Source organism: Dama dama, chromosome 21 (assembly GCF_033118175.1).
Source record: "Dama dama isolate Ldn47 chromosome 21, ASM3311817v1, whole genome shotgun sequence".
Lineage (NCBI taxonomy): Eukaryota > Metazoa > Chordata > Mammalia > Artiodactyla > Cervidae > Dama > Dama dama.
The window spans coordinates 56288554-56315646 of record NC_083701.1 but is presented as its reverse complement, the minus strand read 5'-3'; the positions used below and the strand labels follow the sequence as shown (position 1 = coordinate 56315646).

At 35.1% G+C, this 27093-nt stretch overlaps 1 protein-coding gene across 8 annotated transcripts in view; it reads left to right on the top strand.

Moving 5' to 3' along the window:
* OXR1 (oxidation resistance 1) overlaps positions 1–25627 on the top strand; it is a 394634-nt gene extending 369007 nt beyond the window's left edge. For 4 of the 8 annotated variants that reach the window (XM_061123604.1, XM_061123608.1, XM_061123605.1 and 1 more), the window contains 6 exons: positions 14832–14912; positions 16712–16837; positions 17619–17771; positions 19122–19217; positions 21713–21786; positions 23735–25627. In XM_061123604.1, coding sequence (XP_060979587.1) covers positions 14832–14912; positions 16712–16837; positions 17619–17771; positions 19122–19217; positions 21713–21786; positions 23735–23870 — 666 coding nt within the window. In that variant the 3' untranslated portion in view covers positions 23871–25627. Of the gene's footprint in view, positions 1–2179; positions 2368–14831; positions 14913–16711; positions 16838–17618; positions 17772–19121; positions 19218–21712; positions 21787–23734 lie in introns of those variants that run through there. The other 4 variants (XM_061123606.1, XM_061123607.1, XM_061123610.1 and 1 more) reach the window with 3 other exon arrangements.
* Positions 25628–27093: the final 1466 nt, after the last annotated feature.

The window sequence follows — 27093 nt, the reverse complement described above, 5'->3', positions numbered from 1 at the left end:
GAACACACAGAAAAACTATACAAAAAGGTCTTTATGACCTTGATAACCATTATAGTGTGGTCACTCACCTAGAGCCAGACTTCTGGAGTATGAAGTCAAGTGGGTGTTATGAAGCATTACTATGAACAAAGCTAGTGGAGGTGGTAGAATTCTAGCTGAACTATTTCAAGTCTTAAAAGATGAAGCTGTTAAAGTGCTGCGCTCATTATGCCAACAGATTTGGAAGACTCAGCAGTGGCCACAAGACTGGAAAAGGTCCGTTCATTCCAATCCCAAAGAAAGGCAACACCAGAGAATGTTCAAATTACTGTACAATTGGACTCATTTAACATGCCAGCAAGATTATGTTCAAAATCTTTCAAAATTAAAACGCACTTGCTCCTTGGAAAAAAAGTTATGACAAACCTAGACAGCGTATTAAAAAGCAGAGACATCGCTTTGCCAACAAAGGTCTGTCTAGCCATAGATGTATAGCTCTATAGTTTTTCCAGTAGTCGTGTATGAATGTGAGAGTTAGACCGTAAAGAAGGCTGAGCGTAGAAGAATTGATGCTTTTGAACTGTGGTGCTGGAGAAGACTCTTGAGAGTCCCTTGGACTGCAAGGAAATCCAGCCAGTCCATCCTGAAGGAAATCAGTCCTGCATATTAATTGGAAGGACTGATGCTGAAGCTGAAACTCCAATACTTTGGCCACCCGATGCGAAGAGCTGACTCATTTGAAAAGACCCTGATGCTGGGAAAGACTGAAGGCAGGAGGAGACGGGGACAACAGAGGATGAAATAGATGGTTGGATGGCATCACTGACTCAGTAGACATGAGTTTGAGTAAACTCTGGGAGTTGGTGATGGACAGGGAGGCCTGGCATGCTGCAGTCCATGGGGTCGCAAAGAGTCGGACACGACTGAAGGACTGAACTGAACTGATGCATGGTGTGTGTGTGTTATATATATTTAAATCTCATTTAAACTATGTTTTGGTATGCATATTTTTAGTTATAGAAATTCTGGCTGGGAGTAATGGTAGGTTTTCAGTATAGCACCCCACTGCCACTACCGTTTAATGTTTGTTTTATGTGTGAGGCAATGCAGGGATGGGGTTGGTGACCACAGTTCACTGTATATGTAAGAGGACTCTATTGTACAGCTGGTGTAGAGATGGTTATAGTGTGTCTATGAGGGATTGTGGGAGAGAGATCTTAGGGTGTGATGTAGAGCTGGTTGGGGAGGCATAGCGGTGGCTGGTGTGAGTGGCAGGGTGGATGTTCATCAGAGGTGTACGGTGTCCTATGCATGCACATCCTGGAATGTGGAGAAAGGAGATGTGGAGGTGTGGGTATGGTACAGTGCATGCACTAGAAAAGTGGTTGTGTATATGTGAAGGCGGCATTGTGCACACAACTTTGTGCATACACACAGCAAGGTTAAGGGGGAAGAGCAGGTTTAATTTAGATGGAAGAAATATTCAGTGTATCATACATTCAGTGTACTATTTACCTCTAGTTAAAAGTCAGGTAATCTAGGTATTTTTTGTTTATAGTCATAATAATATTTAATCTTAAAAATTGAGTTACATTCAGGATACCCCTTGTTAGTGAAGTATATACCTAGGCATAATAGATAATAATTACTTTTTCAAGAAACTGTTAGGAAATTCAGTTTAAAAATGGGCTGTGTAATACTCAAAGGAATTTTCAGGTCACACTGAATATTTGTATAGGATTTATTTGTAGTAGATTGGCTTCATTTTTATAGTCACTCTAAAAGTTTGAAGTGTCCTCGAAGGACGTTTTAATGCTTAAAAATACATATAAGATGAAATGTTATAGGATTCTTAGATATAAATAAGGAACAGAATTTTATGACTGTAGAAACAGACAATAAAATGTTAATTGAAATCATTTGTGTACTTTGGAAAGGACTCTGGAAACTGTACTGATTACTTTTTTATGACTGAGGTATTTTTAGTGTATTTCTTAATGTACTGGTGTTTGGAAATACATGCTCTGTATCTTTAAACCTTTGAGTCCTTTCTTTGCACATTTGGGTACAGTGCAACCAAACTTAAACATGGGAAATCCTCTCTTCCCTCCCCAGCTTAACAGTCTCCACTCAGGACTATCTTTGCAATGGATACTACTTAGTGATTAGCTCTCTGTCTTGTCAATCAAATCTTTGTCTCCAGCAAACAGTTTTGTCACTGTAGTAGGGCTCTTGTGCTGGAAATGGATCTTTGACAGAGGAAGAATGCTTTTTAAAACAGTTCTTAGGAGATGATGTAACTTAATTTGTCCTGGAAAGGAAATGTCTCGTCTCTGGTATGGGAAAAAGGGGAGAAGGCATCAACCAATTAATCAAAAATATACTCTGGTAAATCTTAGTCGATGATTTCAATTTCTGTATTTACTAGTCTTTTTATGGTGACATTCTGCAGAATTATGCAATTTTAAAATTTAAGCATAAAAAATACTTAGAGAATTCAAAATTCTATGATTGTAAAAAAGTACCTTCAAGTTATTTCTGCTAATGCTAAATATATTCAAAAGGAAATAAATAAGGGACTATGATTTTGGTTTGTCAAAGTGTTTTGGTTTTCCTGTTTTGCATCAACAGGAAGTTATTGAATTTTTATTACTGCCTTAATTTTCAAGTTAAGCTTTGTAGGAAAATACTCAGAATTTTGTTTTCCTTAAAAATGAGTGAATTTTTGTTTTGCTTAAAAATAAATTGAGTAGAACCTTCTTAATGAATTTTTATTGATTGGATCCCAAACCAAATACATTTATAATTTAGTGTATGAAGACTGTTGTTTTAGCCATATGAGAAAAGACCTTTTTTAAGCTATCCAAAAAGTTTCAAGCATTACTGCCTAATACAAAACTTTAAATAATATTCTAACAAAGAAAAATCTTAGTCAATCTTACTATTATAAGACTCTTAGGTATTTTTTGGTATAAGTATTTATGCATTATTTGTTAGAAAATGTATTGCCAGTTTTTCTTTCTTTGGTAGTTTAGGATTATATCTTGCTTTATGAATGTTCATTTTATTTGTCCTGTAATTGTAGGTGATTTAAATGAGACTGGATATATACTTAGACCCCAGAGTGACTTTGAAAGTTGTCCTCAGCAACTTGCCACTCTGAATTGTGTAAAAATATCAAAATGATTTCTATTAGTGGTGTTTTAACTTGAGAGTACTTTGTTAAATCTTTTTATTTTTAAATTTATGATTTCAATTTTTTGTTTATGAAACATCACCACAGAGGGTTTAGTCATCTGAAATGATTGGATTTGTTACAATTCTGATCAGATTATCAGATTAGCCAATTAACACAGCTTTTTTTTTTTTAAACCAAGAACAGTGATGCTATTCATATATTTTTAATTTGCAGTTTGAATTAACATTTATCATTAGTTTGCTAATACTATATTATAGTTCATTACAAATACAAGCAAAATGTGGACAGTTTGAACTTTCTAGGTCATTATAATGTGCATCACATTTATTACAGTCACAGATTCATTTTCAAACTTATATAAGGTGTTATGTGATTTTGTCAGATATGAGAGCATGCTTCTCATTGGTCCTTAGCTCTGCACATAATTAGAGTTTATATATAATACTTCATTTAACCTTCACACTAAGTTGCAAAGTCAGTAGTATCATTTGCCATTTTAAAAGTGAGAAAATTCATATGGACTTATTACTGAACTAAGCTGTTCTGGAGAACAGACACAGCTCAACCCTAGCATATTCATTACCTCACCAGGATGTCTTTGAGAGTTTTATAAAATGGTACAATATAGTATAATGTGTTTTGGTGTATGGATAACCTCAGGTCCCCATTTTCTAACTGTTTTCCTTGCTTTGGAGTAGAAATCCCAGAAGCTGTAGGGTAGGAGAAAGGCTTAAGAAAATTTGCTATTTGCAACAACATGGATGAACCTAGAGGGAATTATGCTTAAGTGAGAGTTAGAGAAAAACAAATACTGTATGTTATCACTTGCATATGGAATCTAAAATGTAAAGCAAAGTAGCTAATGTGACAAAAAAGAAACCATCTTACAGATATACAGAACAGGGAATACAGCTGATACTTTATAATAATTATAAATGGATTATAATCTATAAAAATTTTTGAATCACTGTTGTACACAGTGATTGATAAAGTCAAGCATGCTTCATCAGTATGATTCTCACTTAAGCTAACTGGACAAAGATTTAACTTCACTCTGTATATTTTAGAGTATATTCTTCCTATTAGTTCCAAAGATGGCTTTTGCCAGTGTCTCTGTCCCCAAGGTGAACTTCTTTTGCTCCCTGCCTCTCCAGAAGACTCCAAAATCTGCAAGCAGATCTAACTCTGGCTCCTTTCAAATTACTGCTTCTGTCCCAAGTCTTCCAGAGTATGTGTGCTCTTTTAAGACTGAAGTCTTCTTTTTCCTGCAACTCTCTGGGTCTCCTGAAAGGACACCCCACTGGCCTTCAAAGTTAAACATTCTGGGGGCTCGTTTTTTTCTAGCAGGGGACGCCCAGGTTTGGGAACCTGGTGTGGGACTCAGACTCCTTTGGAGAGAATTCCCTGGTGGCTCAGACAGTAAAGCGTCTACCTGTGATGCGGGAGACATGGGTTCAATCCCTGGGTCGGGAAGATCCCCTGGCGAAGGAAATGGCAACCCACTCTCAGTACGCTTGCCTAGAAAATTCCATGGATGGAGGAGCCTGGTGGGCTATAGTCCATGGGGTCGCAAAAAGTCGGACATGACTGAGCGACTTCACTCACTCACTCACTCTAGCCTTCTGTTTCTGGTTCACCTACCAAAGGTATGGTCTGGACTGTACCATGACTGCACCCCTCCTGCCCATCTTCATTATATCTTCAGTTGTTAAAGATCTTTCCTGGTAGGTTCCAGTCTGCCTCACTGATAGTTGTTCAGTGAATAATTCTGATTTTGCTGTGCTTGTGTGCTCAGCGTCTTTCTACTCAGCCATCTTGCTGTCTTATTTTTAATGGCTGTTACAGAGTTTATTGATGAATAACGTAAATTTAATAATTTACTTAAAGCTGTTTATATATTTGATATACCCATATACTCTGTCTCTTTTGTGTTTGTCAATAAATTGTAATTGACATGAAGATTTATAAGCTCATTTTATAAGGGTGTAAGCTTAATCACATTAAAGTCACAAAATATTAAATATTTTTTATATTTGTTTAATATTTAAAATATTAAACATCACTTTTCTCTATCAATTCTTCACTGCTGCTGCTGCTAAGTCACTTCAGTCGTGTCCAGCCCTGTGTGATCCCATAGACGGCAGCCCACCAGGCTCCCCCGTCCCTGGGATTCTCCAGGCAAGAACACTGAAGTGGGTTGCCATTTCCTTCTCCAATGCGTGAAAGTGAAAAGTGAAAGTGAAGTCACTCAGTCGTGTCAGACTCTTAGCGACCCCATGGACCGCAGCCTACCAGGCTCCTTTGTCCATGGGATTTTCCGGGCAAGAGTACTGGAGTGGGGTGCCATTGCCTTCTCCGAATTCTTCACTAGATTTTATCATATTTCCCTTTTTTTGTTGTTTCCTAGACCCTTATATATGACAAGATGAATTTATTTTTTTATATTTTAGACTTTTATGTTTGAAAACACATGATGAATTATTTACATCTGTGTAGAAATTAGCTCACAGCTAGAATTTTAAGAAAAACCAATTTAAATGTAAAGCTCTTTCCAGTGACCTTAGCTGAAGGTAATGATTGTAATACTGATAAAAAAAATTATTTATACTAACACTATACACTTACCATGAGTTTTTTTTTTAATTTAATCCTCAAACTGTTTAATATTTTTACTTTCACCTTCATTTTAATGAAACAGAGACATATGATAGTCATATTGCAACCAGAAGTCAGCGCTATGGTTTGAATCCAGCCATTCTGTTCTGGCTCTAGGCTGTGCCCTCAAATTCTTTGCTATCCTTGCTCTCAAAATCATCAGAATATAACTAGGAGAAGGGGGTTAACATTCATTTTGTACATTTATTGTATCAGTTTCTACTTTATATATACCTTATACATACTGCTATTTATTCCTCATAAAGTGCCTAAAGTATGATTATCATTTTCATTAGAAAAACCAGAAATAGATTAAGTTTGATTGCTCAAGTTCACCCAGCTAATATAGTCAGCCTTCCTTATCTACCACTTCTGCCTTCTATGGTTATGCATTCGCAGATTCAGCCAACCACAGATCAGCAGTATTTAGGAAAAAATTCCAGAAAGTTCCAAAAAGCAAAACTTGAATTTGCCACATGCTGGCAACTATTTCCATTGCATTTATATTGTATTTACAACTATTTACATAGCATTTACATTGTATTAGGTATTGTAAGTAATATACTGGAGAAGGAAATGGCAATCCACTGCCGTTTTCTTGCCTGGAGAAGCCTTGGAGAGAAGAGCCTGGCGGGCTACAGTCCATGGGGTCGCAACAAGTCGGAAATGACTGAGCGACGTAGCACAGCAGAGGTAATATATAGTTGATTTAAAGTATATGAGAGAGGTGTGCATAGATGTATGCGAATACTTTGTTATTTTCTGTAAGGGACCTGAGCATCCATAGATTTTGGTTTCAGTGACAGTTTCTGGAACCGATCCCTTAGGCATATGTAGGAATGACTGTTAAACAGAATCAAAATTACAAGAGGAGTTTTACAGCTAAGCCCCGGGTGCTTTCTGCTATACTGTGTCTCCTACCTATAGTACATGTTCATGGGAAGTTTAACAAGTGTTTACATATAAACTGTTACTGTTTATTATAAACCACCTGCTGTCAGGCTACAACATGATTGAAAAAAGGACATATACAGATACATTCAGTGTAGAATATTTTTCTTTGTTTATTTGACTTTAGTAGTTGAAAAGCATATTTATTAGTATATAAGTTGTGAGACCTAATGATAAAATGAGTCTCTCTAATCCCACTCACTCACTCACTTTCCAACTTAAGAACTAGAATGTTACCAATGAAATAGTATCATCCTGTGTGTTCTTTCTCTTTCTCATCTCATGTCACCTCCAGATTGGTAGCTACCTCCCTAAATTTTGTTACCATTTCCCTGCTTTTCTTTAATTATTAGATTTTATTTTTTTGGAGCTGTCAAAGTTTATAGAAAACTTGAAAATACGGAGAGTTCCCATATACCCCTTTTCTCTCCAAACACAGTACCCCTATTATTTACATCTTGTATTAATGTGGTACATGTTATATTGTATAAGCTAATATTATTATACATTATTACTCAAAGTCTGTAGTTTGCTTTGGGGTTTGTTCTTTGTGTTACACATTCTATGGAATGACATGTATCTGCCATTATAGGATGATACAGTGTAGTTTACATTGCCTTCAAAATGCCCTGTGCTCTGTCTGTTCATTTCTCCTTTGCTCCACCTGAAGACCAGGGAACCATTGATGTTTTTACTCTTTTTATAGTTTTGCCTTTTCCAGAGTATCATATGGTTGGAATCATACCATATGTAGCCTCTTCGTATTAGCTTCTTTCAGTTAGTAAGATGAATTTAAGGCTCCTTCCTGTCTTTTCATGGCTTGATAGTGCATTTCTTTTTAGTGCTGACTTTTAATATTGGGCTTCCCTGGTGGATCAGCTGGTAAAGAATCAGCCTGCAATGGGGAGGAGACCTGGGTTCTATCCCTGGGTTGGGAAGAACCCTTGGAGAAGGGAAAGGCTACCCACTCCAGCATTCTGGCCTGGAGAATTCCATGGACTATATAGGCCATGGTATTGCAAAGAGTCGGACATGACTGAGTGACTTTCACTTTAATATTCCATTGTCTTAACATACCATAGTTTGTTAATCTATTCACCTACTGTAGTACATTTTGGTCACTTCCAAGTTTTGACACTTAAAGAAAAGATTGTTATAAACATTTGTGTGCAGATATTATGGGGACATAAATTTTCAGCTCATTTAGGTAAATAACCAGGGAGTGTGATTGCTGGATTATATAATAAGTGTATTTTTAGTTTTGTAAGAAACTGCCAAATGGTTTTCCAAAGCAACTGTACTGTTTTTTCCCTTTACCAACAGTAAATGAGGGTTCCTACTGCTCCACATCATCACCAGCATTTAATGTTATCAATGCTTTCATCCTGAAGACGTATATAGTAGTATACCATTGTTTCTTTAATGTGCATTTCCCAGATGACATATAACATAGAGCATCTTTTCATAGTCTTGTTTGTCTGCTCTGATGTTTAGTTCATGTTTTTTTTTCTTGTTATTTTTAAGAGTTCTTCAAATATTTTGGATAACATATTTATCAGATATAAATCTTGCAGAGATTTTCTCCCAGTCTGTGGATTATTTTTGTATTCTCTGGACAGTGTCTGTCACAAACCAGTTGTTTTTAGTTATAATGAAATCCAGCTTGCTTTTGGTGTTATATCTAAAAAGTCATCTTCAAACCCAAAGGTACTTAGATATTTTTCTGTGTTATCTTCTAGTTATTTTATAGTTTTGCATTTTACATTTGGGTTTAAGATCCATTTTCAGTTAATTTTTGTGAAAAAGTATGAAGACTTTGTCCAGTTTAACTTTTTTTGCAAGTGGATGTCTAGTCTTTCCAGCACTCTTTGGTAAAGACCATTCTTCATTGTGTTATCTTTGCATCTTTGTCAAAAATCAGTTGACTGTACTTGTCTATATCTAGGGTGTGTATCTTCCATTCCATTGATCTGTTCTTTTACCAATATCCAGTCTTGATTATAGTAAGTCTTGAAGCTGAGTAGTGTCAGTCCTTCAGTTTTCTTCTTTTCCTTCATTATTGTGTTGGCGTTGGGATCTTTCTACATAAACCTTAAATAATCAGTTGCCTATATCCACAGAGTGACTCAGTAGGATTTTTATTGGAATTGTGTTGTCTATAAACCAAGTTGGGAAGAACTAATATTTTTTCTGTGCTAAAATAAATAGTATTATTTTACATTTCAGATTCCCGTTACTCATTGCTGATATATAGTGAAGCAGCTGACTTTTGTATATTAACCTTATATCCAGCTAAGCTGCTACAATTGCTTATTAATTCCATTGGTTTTTGTTGATTTTTTTAGAATTTTCTTTATAGATAATCATGTCATGTGCTTAGAGTTTAATTCCATTCTTCCCACCTGTATACCTTTTACTTCCCTTTCTTGTTTTACTGTGTTAGCTAGGTCTTCCTAGAATATTGAATAAGAATTGAAAAGTTTTTTAATTGTAGGGTTTTTTTTTATTAGATGTTCTTTATCAAGTTTCAGAAGTTATTCTCTATTTTTAGGTTGCTGAGAGTTTTTATAATGAGTGTGAGATTTTGACTAATGCTTTTTCTGCATCTATTTATGTGTAATGGAATATATCAGTTGATTTTCATATATTGAAATATCTTGCTTATCCCTTGCATGTGTGCTATGCTAGGTCACTTCAGTCGTGTCTGACTCTTTGCAACCCTCTGGACCATAGCCCACCAGGCTTCTCTGTTCATGGGATTCTCCAGGCAAGAATACTGGAGTGGGTTGCCATGTCCTCCTCCATGGGATCTTCCCAACCCAAGGATTGAACCCACAACTCTTAAGTCTTCTGCATTGGTAGGCAGGTACTTTACCACTGGTACCACCTGGGAAACCCTTATCCCTTACATACCTGGAATTAAATCCACTCGGTCACTGCATATAAATCTTTTTTTATATGTTATTAGATTCATTTGTTGAGGGGTTTTTGCATGTGTGTTCATCAGAGATAGTGATCTGTAATTTGTCTTTCTTAGTATGTCTTTATTTTTTATTAGGATAATGCTGCCCTCATGAGTTGGGAAGTATTTTCTCTGCTTTTATTTTTTGGAAGAGATTGTAGAGAATTGCTATAATTTATTCCTGAAAGGTTTGATTGAATTCAGTAGTGAATCTGTCTAGATTCATTGAAGATGCTGCAGAGCTAGAGATCATACCACTTTGGGTTTCTTTGTAAGTACAGAATCAGCTGTGATAGGGTTTGCATTTTTCCTTTGCAGACGTCAGTATCATTGTATTGGCCAGAATGAAAAATCTGTTAATTTTTCCTTTTTTCTATTATCTTGTCTGTCATGGCTTTCAACAAGTTTGCATAGCTTTTGATAGAGTTACCTTAATGTTTACTGGTAGCTAATTCATTTTAGTTGGCTAGAACTAGGTATGGTAATTTATGTTTTGCAAGACTATTAATTATAAATTAATTTATTTAATAGATATAGAGCTACTCCAGAGGATCTGTTTCTTCTTGTATGAATTTAGTGGTTTGTGTCTTTCAATGAATTGGTCTGTTTCATCTGTTTTCAAATTTGAAAGTATAAAGTTGTTTATAATATTCCATTATTATCAATAGTGGTGACCTCCCTTCATTTATGATATAATTTATCTGTATGTTCTCTTTTTTTAATTTTATTAGTTAGCCTGACTAAAGATTTAAATTACAACTATTGAAAACAGTAGTTATAATTTAAAGCAAAAAGGAGCAAAGTTTTAACATAACCCAGGTCTTATTTTGTAAAGACTTTCTCATATATTATGAAATGTAGAACAGAGTTTTAGGTAGTTTCAGCATGCTATTTGTATGCCCTTTTTTGTTAGCTACAACAGCTCCACTTTAATTCCCTCCTTTTCCAAAATATTTTTGGATATCAAAGTAAATATAAATGGCATTGTTAAGTAACATTTTTCTTTCTACGTCATCTCCCTTTACTAAGGAATAAAAGTAAGGAGTAAATGAGAAATGAAAATTCCACATTCACAGATATCTCTGTTAGTCTGCAAGGCAGTTGGGGGAAAGGAAGTTTGTTTACAGTATAATCCTAAGGGGAAATCCAAGAAAGAGGACTGTTGAGGCGAAGTGAAAGACACTCAGTTGTGTCCAAGTCTCTGTGATCCCATGGACTGTAGCCTGCCAGGCTCCTCTGTCCATGGGATTCTCCAGGCAAGAATACTGGAGTGGGTTGCCATTCCCTTCTGCTGGGGATCTTCCCGGACCAGGGATCAAACCCCGGTCTCCCACACTGCAGGCGGGTTCTCTACTGTCTGAGCCACCAGGGAAGCCTGAGAGGACTGTTAGACCGAAGCACTGCTCTCTTTCTGGGAAAACGTGTTCTTGTTCATGACATTCACAGCAGCTGTACATTCCCTCTTTTTTCAGCTTCTGTTCTTAGTTGTGTGTCTCATTGTAATAGAGATGGGTGGATTTCACTCTGCCTTTACGTTTGTAATTTGTTGAAAGTAAATGCTTAGGCAAACAGTTAGTGAGATTCCTTTGTCAAAAACTGTAAAGACTGGAGAGTAGCACTTAATTCTACAGAGGGTAGTTCCTACATAGGGGATTTAGTAGTATATCCAAACCATTTTGCACCTTAAGAAATGACTTTCTAGCCAGACAGCTAATACACTTTTAATTAGAAGGTCTTGATTTCCTCAACTGTGTACTTTAATACTTGGGAGTATGATGTAGGACATTTTGTAGCAATCTGTCCATTTTCTACTTAGGTTTAATCTTTTGGATAAAATAATACTTTCTCTACATGGTTTATGATTTACTAAGGGGTTAAAAGTTAATTTGAGACTAATTTCAGATCCACAATATATACTAGGAATCTGTATCTCTTTATTCATTTTGATAGGGGGAAGTATATTTCTCTAGTTGCTGGTGGAGACAGATGGGCCTAAGGCTGAGCAGCTGGTGTTTGTTCTTTATAGGAAGATACTCCAAGATGAAGACAATAGCAAGAAGAAGGAGAATCTGAGCCTTGCCCAGAATAAAGCTAATAAACCATATATTTCTCATTCTCAAAGTCAGAGACCTTCCTGACCACACATGTGCAGAAAGGTTCCTCGAAGGTCAGAAGGGAAGGGGGTACTGCGTGTCCCCATAGTAGGTGATGTCAGTCTACCCATAGGCCTCTTTGCGAGACTCCATCTTGTCTAAGAGATGTGTGAACACGCATGGAAGGTCCCTGGGTTAAGCCAGATACAGTTTTAGAACCAGGCAACGCAAGGCGATTGGCCAAAGGAAGCCCAGAAGAGAATGCCCCTTATGACTGTTTAAACTACCGTGAACGCGAGATGTGCTCTCTGAGTTCACTGATGTGAGTCTATTCGTAACATACCCTTTTTACCTCCTAATAAACGCTGTATTTGTTTCACTACATGTTGTCTCTCTGTGGGAATTCATTTGTATAGAGCCAATGAGTCAAGGGCCTTGTCACTGGCCACTGTGCCTGGTGGTCCAGTGGCTAGGATTCTGCGTTATCCCTGCCACAACCTGGCTTCAGTCTCTGGCCAGGGAACCGAAATCCTACTTCAAGCCAAAGCCATCTGAGATCATAGTCATTTGATTTCAAATCTTTCTTCTTTATTAGTTTACCTGCACTTTTGACAGTATTGTATATCTCCATCACAGCATGAATAAATATTTCAGGGTAAGGAGGTGGTGAGTTCGTAAGTCCCAGAAAGGAATATAGTTTAAAAAAATATCAGAAAAGTAGATTTGTGACATTAAAGAAACTATGACATTACCAGATATCATAAGCTTATAATGGCAATTTATGGTTCCCTCACTGTCAGTTCCTGTTCTAGGTGATGTTGGTACATAGATTATAACTGATCCCTTTGTGAGCAAATTCAACTTTACTTTCCTCCAGAAAGTGTGTTTTATATGGTAAAAGAAGAGCTTTAAGTGTAAGATAAGCGTTGAGTGGAAGAATAGAAAGGATGGAAAGAAATACTTAGGTCATATAATTTGAAAATTCTTGTATAGAAAACTCTTGTAGACTGAATGCTATAGGAAAACAGAAGAAAAATATAACTGATCTTTAAATATTTTGTAGAAAGTTCTTTTTGTGCCTTAGAAAAGGAAGCTGTGATTTTTAGTTTTTTACTTTTAGTACCTAATTTTTCTTTCATATTTCTTGAAAATACTGTTGTTCTTAACTGATCAATCTTTAATATTTTTAAATTTAAATTTCAGAGTAGGGAAACTGGGCTTCCCTGATAACTCAGTTGGGTGAAGAATCTGCTTGAGATGCAGGATATCTCTGTTCAATTCCTGGGTCGGGAAGATCTGTATATAAAATAGTTGAACTCTGAAAACTGAAATGTTTTAATATCAAAAATAAAAACCAAACATAAATTTGGATACTGTTCAGCATTATCCTCTAGTCCTTAGGTAATTGATGGAAAATCATCAAATAAAAGGAGTGTTAATCCCTATTTACTCTGTGGTGGGTGCTATATTCAGTCCTTTATGTGCATTTTATTTCTTCTTTTTATTTACACAGAAACCCTATTTGGTATGTACTCTTATTTCTTACATTCTTTTATATACTCTTATTATTTCCTTTGTCTTATTGTTCCCATTGAGAAAAATAGATAAAGAAGGAGGAAAACCTAGTTCCATCCAATTAGAGGTTGAGATCATAACCACTTTGGGTTTCTTTGTAAGTAGAGAAATAGTTATCATATTGTATGTGTTCTTTGCTTTGTGAAAATCAATCTAATAATGGCCAGAATGAGAAAATCTGTTCAGTTTCTTTTCCATTTTTTAATTATCATGTCTCTCATTGCTTTCACCAAGTTTACCTAGCTCTTTATAGAGGTGACTGATTCATTTTAGTTGGCTGGAACAAGAGACTTTTTAAAAACCTAGTTTAGAAGTCTAAACTCTTGTGGGTCAATTAGTTTAACTGCACTTTGTGGCCAGAACCTCTGCACATAACTGTTTGATCACAGGAGGAGTTTGTCATAGCTCAGGAGTATTCAGCAAATATTGTAACACAACCAGAGTTCACTGTATTATGGTTACTGTTTTGGGAATTATGTCGTGATCTGAAAAATCTGTAGCTGTTGTGTCAGTCTGAGGAAACTTGTCTGTTTTCGTGGGCTTTTTATAATAATGTTTATGTGTCATACATGGCTTTCAGATTCAGCAATGTGCAACAAACTTGTCTAGGCAACTATAGAAGATACAGAATTTCCCTTAGTAATTTAGAATGTAGGAAAGTCATTAAGTTTTAGTCAGAGATAACTGCTACAGTACCAACTCTAAAGCAGTACTGTAGAGGAGAGGCAAAAACTTTCAGTTCAGGTTATTTAGAAAGACTGAAGTAGACATGCCTGAGAATACAGTTAGATACGCTTTTAAAAATCTAATTTTCTGTTTCCGGAGCTTACTTTTCTTATTGTCTTAGCTTTTAAAATGTGCTTCGTATCTTTTTCTTGCTCTTCAACTTCTTTATTATGATACGGACTGTATAGCTTGGGTATATGCTACCTTTGCCTAGAAGAAATTTTTCCAGCATTGCCGTTAGGATGTAATGTTTGAGTTAAACTGATTGGGAGAGTTGAAACTACCGTTTTTTTTTTTTTTTTTTTTTTTTATAAACTGCAACAGAGATTTTAGATGTTATCTTTGATGTTAGCAAACTTGTTATATTTCACATAGCATTTTTTAATAAAGGATTGTGATTCTACTTACTCAGTCAAATTTTGTCTACATGAAACAATCCATAAAATAAACCTTTTACATTGTGTACTAGTAGTAGTTAGTTGGATGTGGTAGTTAATAAGTTAAATATATTCATGTGTATTTCACTGTAGATTAATATATAAATCTCTTGGATTTTCAGCATGGAGTGGGGAAAGAAATCCTAATTACAATTCTCTTTCCCACTTAAACTTCTCCAGTTTTTGTTTTATTTTATTTGGGCTGTTTTTCTCAACTGTCAGTGGAATTATTGTCTTCCTGTCTCCATATTCAGGTAGTGTCAGTGGCTGAGTATCACCGCAGGATCGATGCTCTAAATACTGAAGAACTGCGCACACTCTGCAGACGTCTCCAGGTGCCCCCTTCAGTAGTTTAAACCCCTTCAGAGATGGAATACTTCCTATTTTTAGTGTCTTTCATCAGAGCAAATCTCTTTTTTGAAGGATTTGTTTTGACTGCAGCACTAAAATGCCCCATCAGAAAATTCCTTTTTGTATTAATAAGAGTACAGTATTGCCTTGAAGAGCTGTAGGGCTATCTTTTCTGGCATCTTTTCATTTATTAAAAATATTCAGAGGAATTTTCTGTTATTTTAGAACTGTTCTCAGTACTGTGTTTCTTAGATTGATGAGGAGTTTTCATTTAACATTGGAAGAATGTCTTGAGTTTGAGATTGAATCTTTACTAAACGGAATCTGAAAGATGTGGTGCTATGGGGAAATGTTTAAAAATTTAATGGATAACAAGGTTCTCTTTAAGGCTATTTCAGTTGTATCAGCTTTACATCAAATATCTTAATGAGATGAATTGTTTTTGTCCTTGAGGTTTTCCTGGTTGGTATTAGAAATATTTTGGAGTAGTATCGATTAGGCACTAGAACTAGATAAATTATTTAAAAATATGTGAAATAACCTGTGTGATTTTTCAGAAATAACTATATTTGAACTCATTTTTCAGTTTTGTGTATTATTGTGTGTTTTCCTCTTCTTAATGAGATACGCTTTCCTGAATTTTTGTCTTTTAATGCTTCTCATGCTGCCTTGGATTTTTTTTTTTTAACCTTTCACATCATCAAAATAAGGGTAAAACAAGATGATGTGAAAGAATTAATATAGTTCTCATCAAAAAACAATACAGTTCTAGAACATGTATTGGTTGAAAATGTATGTTGTTAAGGTTTGGTAAGAAATCTGTTAAAGGAACAAAATAATTTAGCAAGATTTCATTCCTGTGTGGAATCACAGTCGCCGAAAATTGCTGCATTTTAGTTATCTGCTCCAATAGAATTGTGTTTTCTGATTTAAAAGTTTCATCAGTAATACTTATGTTTTCATATATTTTACTTTCTAATATTATTGCATTTTATAGATTAAATTAACATGAAAAAATGCCAACATAATACATTCTAAAAGAGTTTATTCTTATTTAATGAACATTTTTATCATTTTAAGAATATCAGTGAGAACATTTTCATCAAACAAACATATATATTCTTTTCAGTGCATCAAATTGTTCTAATTTAGAAAATAGGTTTGTGAACAAGTTAACTTTTAGATGTATTGTTTGGTTCAATTAGATTAAAAAAATTTGTGTTTAGAAAGTAAAAATTTTAAAGGCATTTAAAAAAATAACAGTAACCTTTTCAAAGCATATAAATTCACATATACATGCACACCAGTGAAGCATTATACTTTTTATTGTACTATTTTTTAAGTTAAAATTTTGACACCCAGGAAGTTTTCTTAATTATTTTTGGCAAATTTTGTTTACCATGAATAAAATAATCTCATAAAAATAATCTCTTTAAGTAGCACAGAGAAAAAAGCAGGCTAGCTTGCTCACTTTTGCCCTTCAACAGAAGAAGTATAGTTTGCATGCAATTTGCCGTTTTTACACAGAAATACAGGGTTTATCTTTCAATACCTGTCCTTATTCATGTAGTGGATGAGGAAAATGTCTACTTTAGCAGAAATCTCTTTCTACATTAGACATGCCATTGTTATTAGATGGAGCATTTTTTGCCTTCTACAATCCTAAATTAAAGCTTTAGCCACCTTTTCCAAGGTATAAGATTTGATATCTCTCAAAAGGCTAAAAATTTTAAAGGTTTGTTGCGGTTTTACATTAATATATTGCTTCTATTTGCTTCTTTAGATTACTACGAGGGAAGACATAAATTCAAAGCAGATTACTCCAGTGAAAGCAGACCTGGAATCTGAATCTTTTCGACCAAACCTAAGTGATCCCAGTGACCTCTTACTGCCAGATCAAATTGAAAAGGTATGATATACCCACTTTTGTACATTTCTGAGTATGTGCCCATGAGAGTAAATAGCTTCTTTTTAGTTGATTTAAAAACTGAAGAAGCAGGGCTATTGCTCCTATTGTTACTCTTCAATGAAGAAAAAGTAAACAAATTATAGCAATTAATGTAATGGAAGATATTAGGAGATTTGGGTAACCAGACGTTAAAATAAATGGCAATAGTAATTTAGGTGAGACAGTATAATAGCCAGTATTTAATTTCTTACTGCGTGCCAGTTACCTGCTTTATATAGGTTATCTAATTTAGTTGTTGCAGCCCCCTGTAGGGGTTAGATGCTTTTATTGTCGCATTTTGTAAATGAAGAAACTTGGGCTTAGAGAGGTTGAATAAATGTTCAGAGCCATACAGCTGTGACATATTGAAGCTTGATTTCTAATTCTGAGAGTCTTACTCTAGATTTGAGAGGTGCTAATAATCAAGGTAACAGTTCATCTGATATTTTTGTTAATTTGATACAGAGGATGCAAACAATAAGGGATTCATGTTTCTTGCCTCTAACGTATGTATTGTTTGGTATGATTCTTTCTTTGTCTGATGAACAATTAGTATTTTATATCAAGAAATGTACAGATATTCTTCAAGCATCTCTGTATCTTTCATAATGATAAATAATTTCTACTGTTACTTTTATAGCCTACATGTTATAAAGTATCATTTAATTCCAACTGGCATTAGTATTCTGCAGATTGACAGTAAGAAGCTATCAAGTATGTGTTAACAATTTATTTTTCAAAGCTTACCAAGCATCTTCCACCAAGAACAATTGGCTATCCATGGACTCTTGTTTATGGTACTGGGAAGCATGGCACAAGCTTGAAGACCCTTTATCGAACAATGACAGGTTTAGACACTCCAGTGCTGATGGTGATTAAAGACAGTGATGGGCAGGTATGAAAAGTAACAACATAGACACCTTACCTTTTAAGAGATGGAAGTAGCAGGAATTTTAGCATATTCTTTTGATAAAAAACATTAGTATATTTTATTCAGTTTATTTGGTAATTATTGAGTGCTCTTGATATGCAAGGCAATGCTGAGTTCTGCAGAGGGATAGATATGAGCATGAATAATTAAAGAGTTCCTACCTTCAAAGAGTTACAGTCTGGTAGAAAAAAAAAAATTAAAGTATGGGAGTATCTCTAATGCCAAGCAAAATATGCCTAGTATAGTGAGAACCTATAAAAAGTAAAAGAGGTGTTTATATTGTTCATTTCTGTCTGGAGGAGATAAGAGTGAGGTTCAGGGGAATGGTGAAAATTGACAGCCTTGAAGTGTGGAGAAAGTTTTGAAAGTTAAAGATAACTGTGAGGATGAGACCAAGGACAAAGTCACAGATAAGCAAGAAAAACATTGGTTATCCCTGAAACAGTAGTTTCATTAATGGACAGAACAAATCTTTGGTGTCGTCAGACCTGGTAGCTTCCTTTGGGGAGGAGGCACAAAGAGTCTCCAGAGTGCTGGTAATGTCCTGGTTCTTAATATGAATGAAGGTTAAATGGGACTTTGCTTTGTGCTAATTCCATAGCGAGCTATAGGCTTTATACATATATATATTTACACGCATACACATAGCTTACAATAAGAAAATCTATTTAAAAATTAAGAGTATGAAAATAGAATATAGGGGATATAATGACTTAGAGATCATCAGTCAAACTCTACATTCCCATTTCATGATCTGAAACCTTAGACCTAGAGATTGAAATGACTTGTCCAGGCCTCTTATTCATTGTGTGTCTTGTACTGTGTAAGGCCAAGGCATTATAGTACTGAACAATTCAGACCCAAATTCTGTCCTCATGGAATTTACTGTATAATAAAAAAAAAACTAGCATTCCTTTTTAAGTGGTAGAACGTTTACCTATGCTGGAGGGTTTTGCTTTTTTAAGTGCTACAGTACCACAACAGCTGTTGTCTTTATTATATGTACATTGTCATCCTGAAATGTGTCTACCACTTTTTTAGATTGTCTTTTTTAATTGTTATAATGAACATCTTTCTAGATTTCAAAACTAGGAAAAATCTAGCATTTTCCCACTGAGAAACTGATATGTTTATGCCTGCCAATAATGTGAGTTGTTTAACAACTGATCATGCTTGTCTGTTTAAGTACGTATAGGTAAAACTATGGTATATTTCCTTTTTTTTTTTTTGTATTTTACTTATATATAATGGGCTAATGCTTACAGAAACAAATTGATAGTTGTGTCATTGAACATGCCTTTTTTTAATCCTTAGGTTTTCGGTGCATTAGCATCTGAGCCATTTAAAGTGAGTGATGGCTTTTATGGTACTGGAGAGACCTTTGTTTTTACATTCTGTCCAGACTTTGAGGTAAGGACAGTTATTCCAGTTTGTTAAGAGATGGCATCATGAACAGAACATTCAGTCTGGAGTTTTGCATACTTGGATTTGACTCTCAGTTTCTGCCTTTTACTGTTAACTTAGCACTTTTTTTTTTCCCCATCCCATTTTCACCTTCAACTTTGCTGTGGTTAGAATGGGGATCATAAAATGTAACAGGGTGGTTTGAAAATTAAAAGAGAATCATATATGTATAACACTTGATGTGGTACCAGGCACACATTGTGGGCCCAGTAAGAAGTATACGTTATAATTACTGTTTTGTTTATGAATTGTCATTGTAAAATTTCTAGAAACCTTTACTTACTAAATAAGTTTAATAATGAAAGTCAGTCTTGAAAACTTAAAAAATAAATCACTTGGGTTTAAATCAAAAGTGATCACCTGATTTTTCTTTATTGTGACTTGACTAAAGTAGATACATTCTAATGCCAATAAGATTTAAAATTTTTAAATGTACATAAATTTTAGTGAATGTTGCGACTCTGAAGCATCGAGTGCAGTCTTAGTGCTCTAGTACAGTCTGGTTCAGTCTGGTCAGATAGTTCCTGGGAGATAAAATTTTAATCTTGAAAATAGGAACCAACACAGTTGCTTAAAAAAACAGAGTTGTCTTTAGGAACAGCTTCTGGTTGATCTGGTGAGCCACTGAAACCCAAGTTTGTTAGGAGAGTTTTTATTGTGTTAACCAAATTCTGTTTTGTTCATGCCTCCCTGGTGGCTCAGTCAGTAAAGAATCTGCCTGCAATGCAGGAGACCTGGGTTCAATCCCTGGGTTGGGAAGATCCCCTGGAGGAGGGCAGGGCAACCCATTCCAGTCTTCTTACCTGGAGAATCCCCATGGACAGAGGAGCCTGACAAGCTGCAGTCCATGTGTACGCAAAGAGTTGGAAGCTACTGAGTGACTAAGCACAGCTTATAGAAAGTGAAAGTGAAAGTCTTAGTTGTGTCCAACTCTTTGTGACCCCATGGACAATACAGTCCATTGAATTCTCCAGGCCAGAATACTGGAACGGGTAGCCTTTCCCTCCTCCAGGGGATCTTCCCAACCCACGGTTCGAACCCAGGTCTCCCACATTGCAGGCGGATTCTTTACCGACTGAGCCACTTAGGGAGTCATGAACAAAATATAATTTGGTAGCACAAGGAAAACTCTCTTTAACAAACTTGGTTTTAAGTGGCTCGCCAGATTAACCAGTGCTTTCCATTCCTTCCATGAAACATATCAACTGACACCTGCAGCTAGCTGGAAGCTTCTAGTTGTTAACAGATTTTGGAAGTTTCAGTTGTGCTTGTTTTCAGTCCTATTTGTGATACTGTTTCTACCTGTTAACTAACAATGCAATTAAACAAATGTTATGTATCTATGAAAAAGGGAGTGTTAGTTTATTGAGAACTATAATGACTACTTCGGAAAATGTTTGTAAAGACGAGGTGCTAGAAATTGATGTTGGATTAATATTAAGTTTAGGTAGAACTTCCATGAAAGATTGAAAATATTTAAGAATATTACTAGAAGTTAGGTTTTTTTTTGGCTGCTCTGGGTCTTTGTTGCTGCACATGGACTTTCTCTGGTTATGGAGAGTAGGGGCCACTCTCCAGCTGTGGGCGTCTCATTGTGGTGGCTCCTATTGTTGCAGAGTACAGGCTCCAGGGCCCGTGGGCTTCAGTAGTTGGGGCACATGGGCTTACTTGTCTGGCAGCATGTGGGATCTTTCTGGATTAAGGATTGAACCCATGTCTCCTGCATTGGCAGGAGGATTCTTAACCACTGGAGCACCAGAGAAACCCAACATCTGGAAGTTTTTACCCTGGAATTTCTCAGATGTTTTTATATTCATTGCTCTTTAAAGAAATTGAAACTGGAAGTCATAAGCATGTTACCCGTTTTTATGAGAATGATGATAGACCAGTTCATACCCAAAGAAAAGACCTTAGCCATATATCAAAATATTAAAATATTATCAAATTAATATACATTTATATTTGATGTCCCTGCAAGAGGGAACGGCTACCCACCCCAGTATTCTGGCCTGGAGAATTCCATGGACTGTATAATCCATGGGGTTGCAAAGAGTTGGACACAACTGAGTGACTTTTACGTCACTTAAATTTGATGTTAAAAATAGCATCTACTCAGTTTTTAGCTGATTTACTTTCCTTAACATTTCTCATTAACCATTGAATTCTTGATACCTGTGTAGTCAGAAAAATTTGCATATATGAAGAGATAGCAAGATTTGTGTATTTAAGTTATGTTGCAGTTGAACACATGCTTTCAAACTTAGTCTTACAAACACTGAAAGCAAAAGCCACCACCCTTTCGGCCCAAACTTTTTCTGTTCTTGTTAGTCTTCTTGCTGTCTGTCTAGGCTTTATTAACTATTCGGAATTCAGGAGAACTAACTGTAGTAATCATTTTCATCTACATATTTAAAGCTTTTTTTTTTTTTTAATTTTTGTAGGTCTTTAAGTGGACAGGAGATAATATGTTTTTTATCAAAGGAGACATGGATTCACTAGCTTTTGGTGGTGGAGGGTAAGTCTCTTGAAAATTTGACTATGAGACTTTAAAAGAAACTTTTAAGAATTCATTTGTGTTATTTTTAAATCAGCTATCTTTGAAAAGTTTTCACATTAGAATCCTAATTTATATATTATGACTAATTTTTATATTATGACTAAGAAAGTATATATTTGCAGGAAAGTACTTAAGTGTAATATATGAAACCCTTGATAGAATATTTGTCTATTCATCTCAGAATACTGTTTAGTTGATTCCCTTTCAATTAAAACCCATCTTGTAGAGTACAGTGACTCCTTGATATTTGAAAGAGAAATATACTAATCCCTTCGAGCTTCTCAAATTTTCAAAAAATTATGGTGATAAATTCTTTTTTTCAATTTCTTGTTTTTAAAAAAGGTCTAAAATTTTTTATATTATTCTACCCTGGAGACTATTTGGATTGATATTTTAGACAATAGAAGTTTGTTTTCCTGTTAAAAATTTTAGTGATCCCACCCCCTCACAGTTTTCAGGGCTTGTTTCTTATTTATTTTGTTTTTAGCAGTATGAGTAATCAGCAGTTTGATTTGATTCTTTTAGCATAGCAAGCACTGCAGGAAACTTCGATTTCTTATTCTGGTATTCCAGCTTCATTTGGTCTGCATGGTGTGTGGAGATCAATGTCTCTACTGCCTCCTAGCCCAGACTTTCTTAACTAGCCCTTGGCAGATGTGACCTCCTTCATTTGTTACTTCTCTGTGTCCTTCAAAATAAGACATAATACATGCTAAATAATTCCCAAATTTATGTGTTATTTATTTCCTGCATTTGAGGATATATGTAATAATAATAATTCATTCAGTTTACAGAATCTTATTAGCCTGAATATGCATCATCTCGATTCTAACAAATTCTGTTAACAACTTCTCTGTAGATAGGTATTTGGAAGACATGATTTCAGTGATTAAAATTTAAGCATGGTTATTATAGCCTTCTCTGAAGGACATAACTGGGTAACTAAAAACAATGTTATTTTTAGTTATTGGAGTCAGCTTATGGTGTTCATATGTTCCAGTTACATCTTTTTTGGTGGGGAAGGGCAGTCAATCAGCCCTCCTCCAAATGGTAGTCTTAATGTGATTCAGTTAGCTCTCTAGGAAAGCCTCACAAGCAAGTGGCTTATAATTTCAAACTGTTAAGTGTGCCTTCAGTCTTTCAGAGTAACATACACAGTGTCATTAGATGTCTGCAGGAACTTGGTTTTGATGATACAGCATGATTCCAGCAAGCTGATAAAAAATTAGGTCATTCGATAACAAATTAGAACAAGTTTACAGTCTTTGAAGAAGGAGAGTACGGTCTCAGGAAATGGGAGGAAAGGACTTGATATTCCAGAATTCCAAACAGGAGCCCCAAAGAAATCAAAATCATGTAATAGACTGAATTTAGGATTTAGAATCAGACCTGATTCAAATTCTCAGCTTCAGCACACATTATGTGTGGGACCTTGAACAACTCAAGTCTAAAGTTTCCTCAGCTGTGAATTGGAGATTGAACCCTTAACACTAACCACACTTTTTATTTTAGATGATAGGGAGTTTTCATGTCTCTGAGAAATTCATATTAAATATGTTAAAATCAAACAGCAGAGAGAAATTTATAATACCAGACAAAGAATAACAGAGTAGTGCCTGCCTCAAAAGCTAATTCTTTGTGAAGCTAATTTTAGAGGGTTCATTATATTCCTTGCTCTGTATGTTCAGTGATTTTATAATGGGATATGAACAAAAAAACAAGTTGTCTTGTGCCAGTGTGGAAAGGAGTAGAGAACGGTTTGGAAAAAAGAATGAGTTTAGAGTTGTTGGCTATTGAAATATCTCATTAAATTAATATTTTACAGCCTCTGCAATTATTCTTTTATAACTTAGGGCATAAGTATTAAAAGACTCTTGTTAGAACTGTTCTCTTTTATATATTACAGGGGAGAATTTGCCCTATGGCTTGATGGAGATCTCTACCATGGAAGAAGCCATTCTTGTAAAACATTTGGGAATCATACACTTTCTAAGAAGGAAGATTTCTTTATCCAAGACATTGAAATCTGGGCTTTTGAATGAATATAATGCTCTCTGTCTTAGCAGGATAATGGCCCAAACCTGACATGGACAAACAAGCATTGTTTGGAAAGTTCAAGAAGCAATACAATGTAACATACAGCTTGTGTTTTAAAATTAGTTTGTATCACCATTTATTATAGCTATAATTTTGGAATTTATTTTTAAAATCATGTTTCTGTCCCGGACGTTTTTAGGTTTATATCATGGCATGGGTCCATGGAACTTAACAGCTTAGGTTTTGTCAAAATTTTGGTAGCATTTTAGTCATAGTGACCACCTCATCTATAATCCATGTTTTCTCAGTGTCCTAATAGGATGGTGCTCTTTTGTTGAACCTATTTTGGTTTATTATTTTTTAAACCATATTGATTGTTTTACTACAGTAGTCTAACTTGAGATATCGAGGGAATGAATACATGATACTGCCATTATCTGTGAGGTTGGCACAAATGACTATTGGAGATGCTCAACCTAGTTTCTTTTAGAAAGGAAAAAACACATGCCAAAACAACATGTACTTCATAGATCACTGAGTTCTAGTTTTAATTCACACTACTGCATTCTCAATGTCATTTTAATAAAAATGAAATTTGAGAATTCTTATTGTAATAGACCACAATGCACATGGTCTTCAGGTTTGGGCATATGCTTTCATCATTGAATTGTCTGATAAAGAGTTATAAAATGACAAAGGAGAATGAGAACTTGATGATTCTACTGGATTTAATATATCAAGCAAGAAAATATCTATTTACATATTTGTAGCTTAGCAGGGCATTATCATAACTAAAAAACTATGAAACAGATGCATATTTCATCAACATATTGTGTCAGGTAAACTGTTTTATAGTTCTGTTGTTTTAGCCTTGTTGCACACCAACTCCCAAAATATAGCTTCCTATTCAAAAGGGAAAAAAAACTTGTGATTTTTTTTTTTTGAGTGGTATGTGTTATTACCATTAGCATTTGCTGTTACAAAAGGGCAATGATTATAGTAGAATATTGTAACTCAGTAGACTTGTTGAATATGCAGACTTACTGTCAAGTGACCTCAAAAAAAAAAAAAGAAAAGATAGAATATATCAGTAGTTCTTATCCTCTTTTGTAGGAAACCAATAATAAGCCATTATGGCAATAATTCACCAGTTAATTTCAAAGCTTCATGTTATGCAAAAAAAAAAAAAAGAATCCTGCTGTTATACATGTGACAGTGACCTTGTGCTGAAATTTCAGCTATTCCAGATAAACATTGTATATTATCTTGTAAATTAATGTTTAAAGGTAGTTTTGTTCTTATAGAAAGTGTTGATTGCCAGGTTGCTTATAGCACTTTAAATTATTCTAAAAATGAAATTATAAGCCAAATATGTTGGCTTAAGTAGTTTTAGTTGTATAGTACTTGAATATATTTAGATCTTTTGAAAATTTAGATAATATCTAAAGAAAGCATAATGCTAATGAAAAAGAAAATCTGATACTCTATTTAATATGCTATTGCTGAATATGAGTAGAAATGCAGGGCATCGTTTCTTTGTCTATGTAAAGCTCTCATTAAAAGTTACTAACAGTGTATAGATTAAATGTTTACAATATAGGGAACTGTAAATAAATATATCAGTTTTCCCCCCTTTGGTCTTCCACAGCAGTATTATTGTCTTTATGGAGTTGACTAATCATAAAAAAATCCTGTATTGGATTTCAGTTACAATAAGGTCATAGTGGTATATAGCAAATAAAATTAAATACATAAATATAAATTTGAATTTGTATTTATTGAATAATCAAGTTATTTTCTATTTAAGAAGTCTTTGATTAACCATACTACTGTCGTTTACATGTGAAAAATGGTTCTAGAAACCGTGGTGGTGGTGGTAATTAGTAATAATGATGGAGGGATGAACTTAAGTGGAGGGAACACCACAGTTTAGAAAATGGGGATGTAGCAAGGTACTTGACATGTGAGAAGCTCATGTGAGAGTGTTTGTTAGTTTTAAATTATGTCACTTTTTTTTTTCTTTTTTTTAGTGGAGAGTGCATAGCAAGGTAAGACTAATTTCATAAAGAGCTTTGTTTTTGTACAATGTCAAGAAATTTATTTATCTCACAGGAGCAGTTAAGAAAATTTGAGTACAAGAATGACATGATCAAATTTCTGCTTTAAAGAGATATCTGTGAAAAATTATTAGTGGAAAAAATAGAGACAAGGAGACCAATAAACAAGCCTGTTGAGAAGTCAGGAGAAAAAATTCTGAGTGCTGAATAAGAATAATAGTGGTGGTGATAAGAAAGGAGGCATGGATTTGAAAGAGACTGAGGAACTAGGGTTAACAAGATCTGGTTATTAGTTGGATGTCAGAAAAAGTTAAGGATAGCTGTCGGGTTTTTAACTTAGGAATGGGGTACATTATTCATTGGGATGGGTAATCTACAAAGAATAGAAACAGTCAGAAGACAGGGAAGTTAGGTTAGTTGTGAACCTTATTATAATATAACATGAGAAACTAGAAAGTAGACTGGGGAAGTGGGGATGATTATTCTGTTCTGACAGATAAAAAGATTTTTAAATCAACACCATATAGGTAGTTTTTGAAGCCACAATCTGAGTATGAGATGTCTTTGGAAATTACAGACTTGAGTGAAAAGAAAATTCTTGAGATACATTTTGGGGTATATAGAACTAAAAAGCCTCTTGATGAAAGTGAAAGAGGAGAGTGAAAAAGTTGGCTTAAAGCTCAACATTCAGAAAACTAAGATCATGGCATCTGGTCCCATCACCTCATGGGAAATAGATGGGGAGACAGTGGAAATAGTGTCAGACTTTATTTTTTTGGACTCCAAAATCACTGCAGATGGTGACTGCAGCCATGAAATTAAAAGACGCTTACTCCTTGGAAGGAAAGTTATGACCAACCTAGATAGCATATTAAAAAGCAGAGACATTACTTTGCCAACAAAGGTCCGTCTGGTCAAGGCTATGGTTTTTCCAGTGGTCATGTATGGATGTGAGAGTTGGACTGTGAAGAAAGCTGAGTGCCGAAAAATTGATGCTTTTGAACTGTGGTGTTGGAGAAGACTCTTGAGAGTCCCTTGGACTGCAAGGAGATCCAACCAGTCCATCCTGAAAGAGATAAGTCCTGGGTGTTCATTGGAAGGACTGATGCTAAAGCTGAAACTCCAATACTTGGGCCACCTCATGCGAAGAGTTGACTCACTGGAAACGACT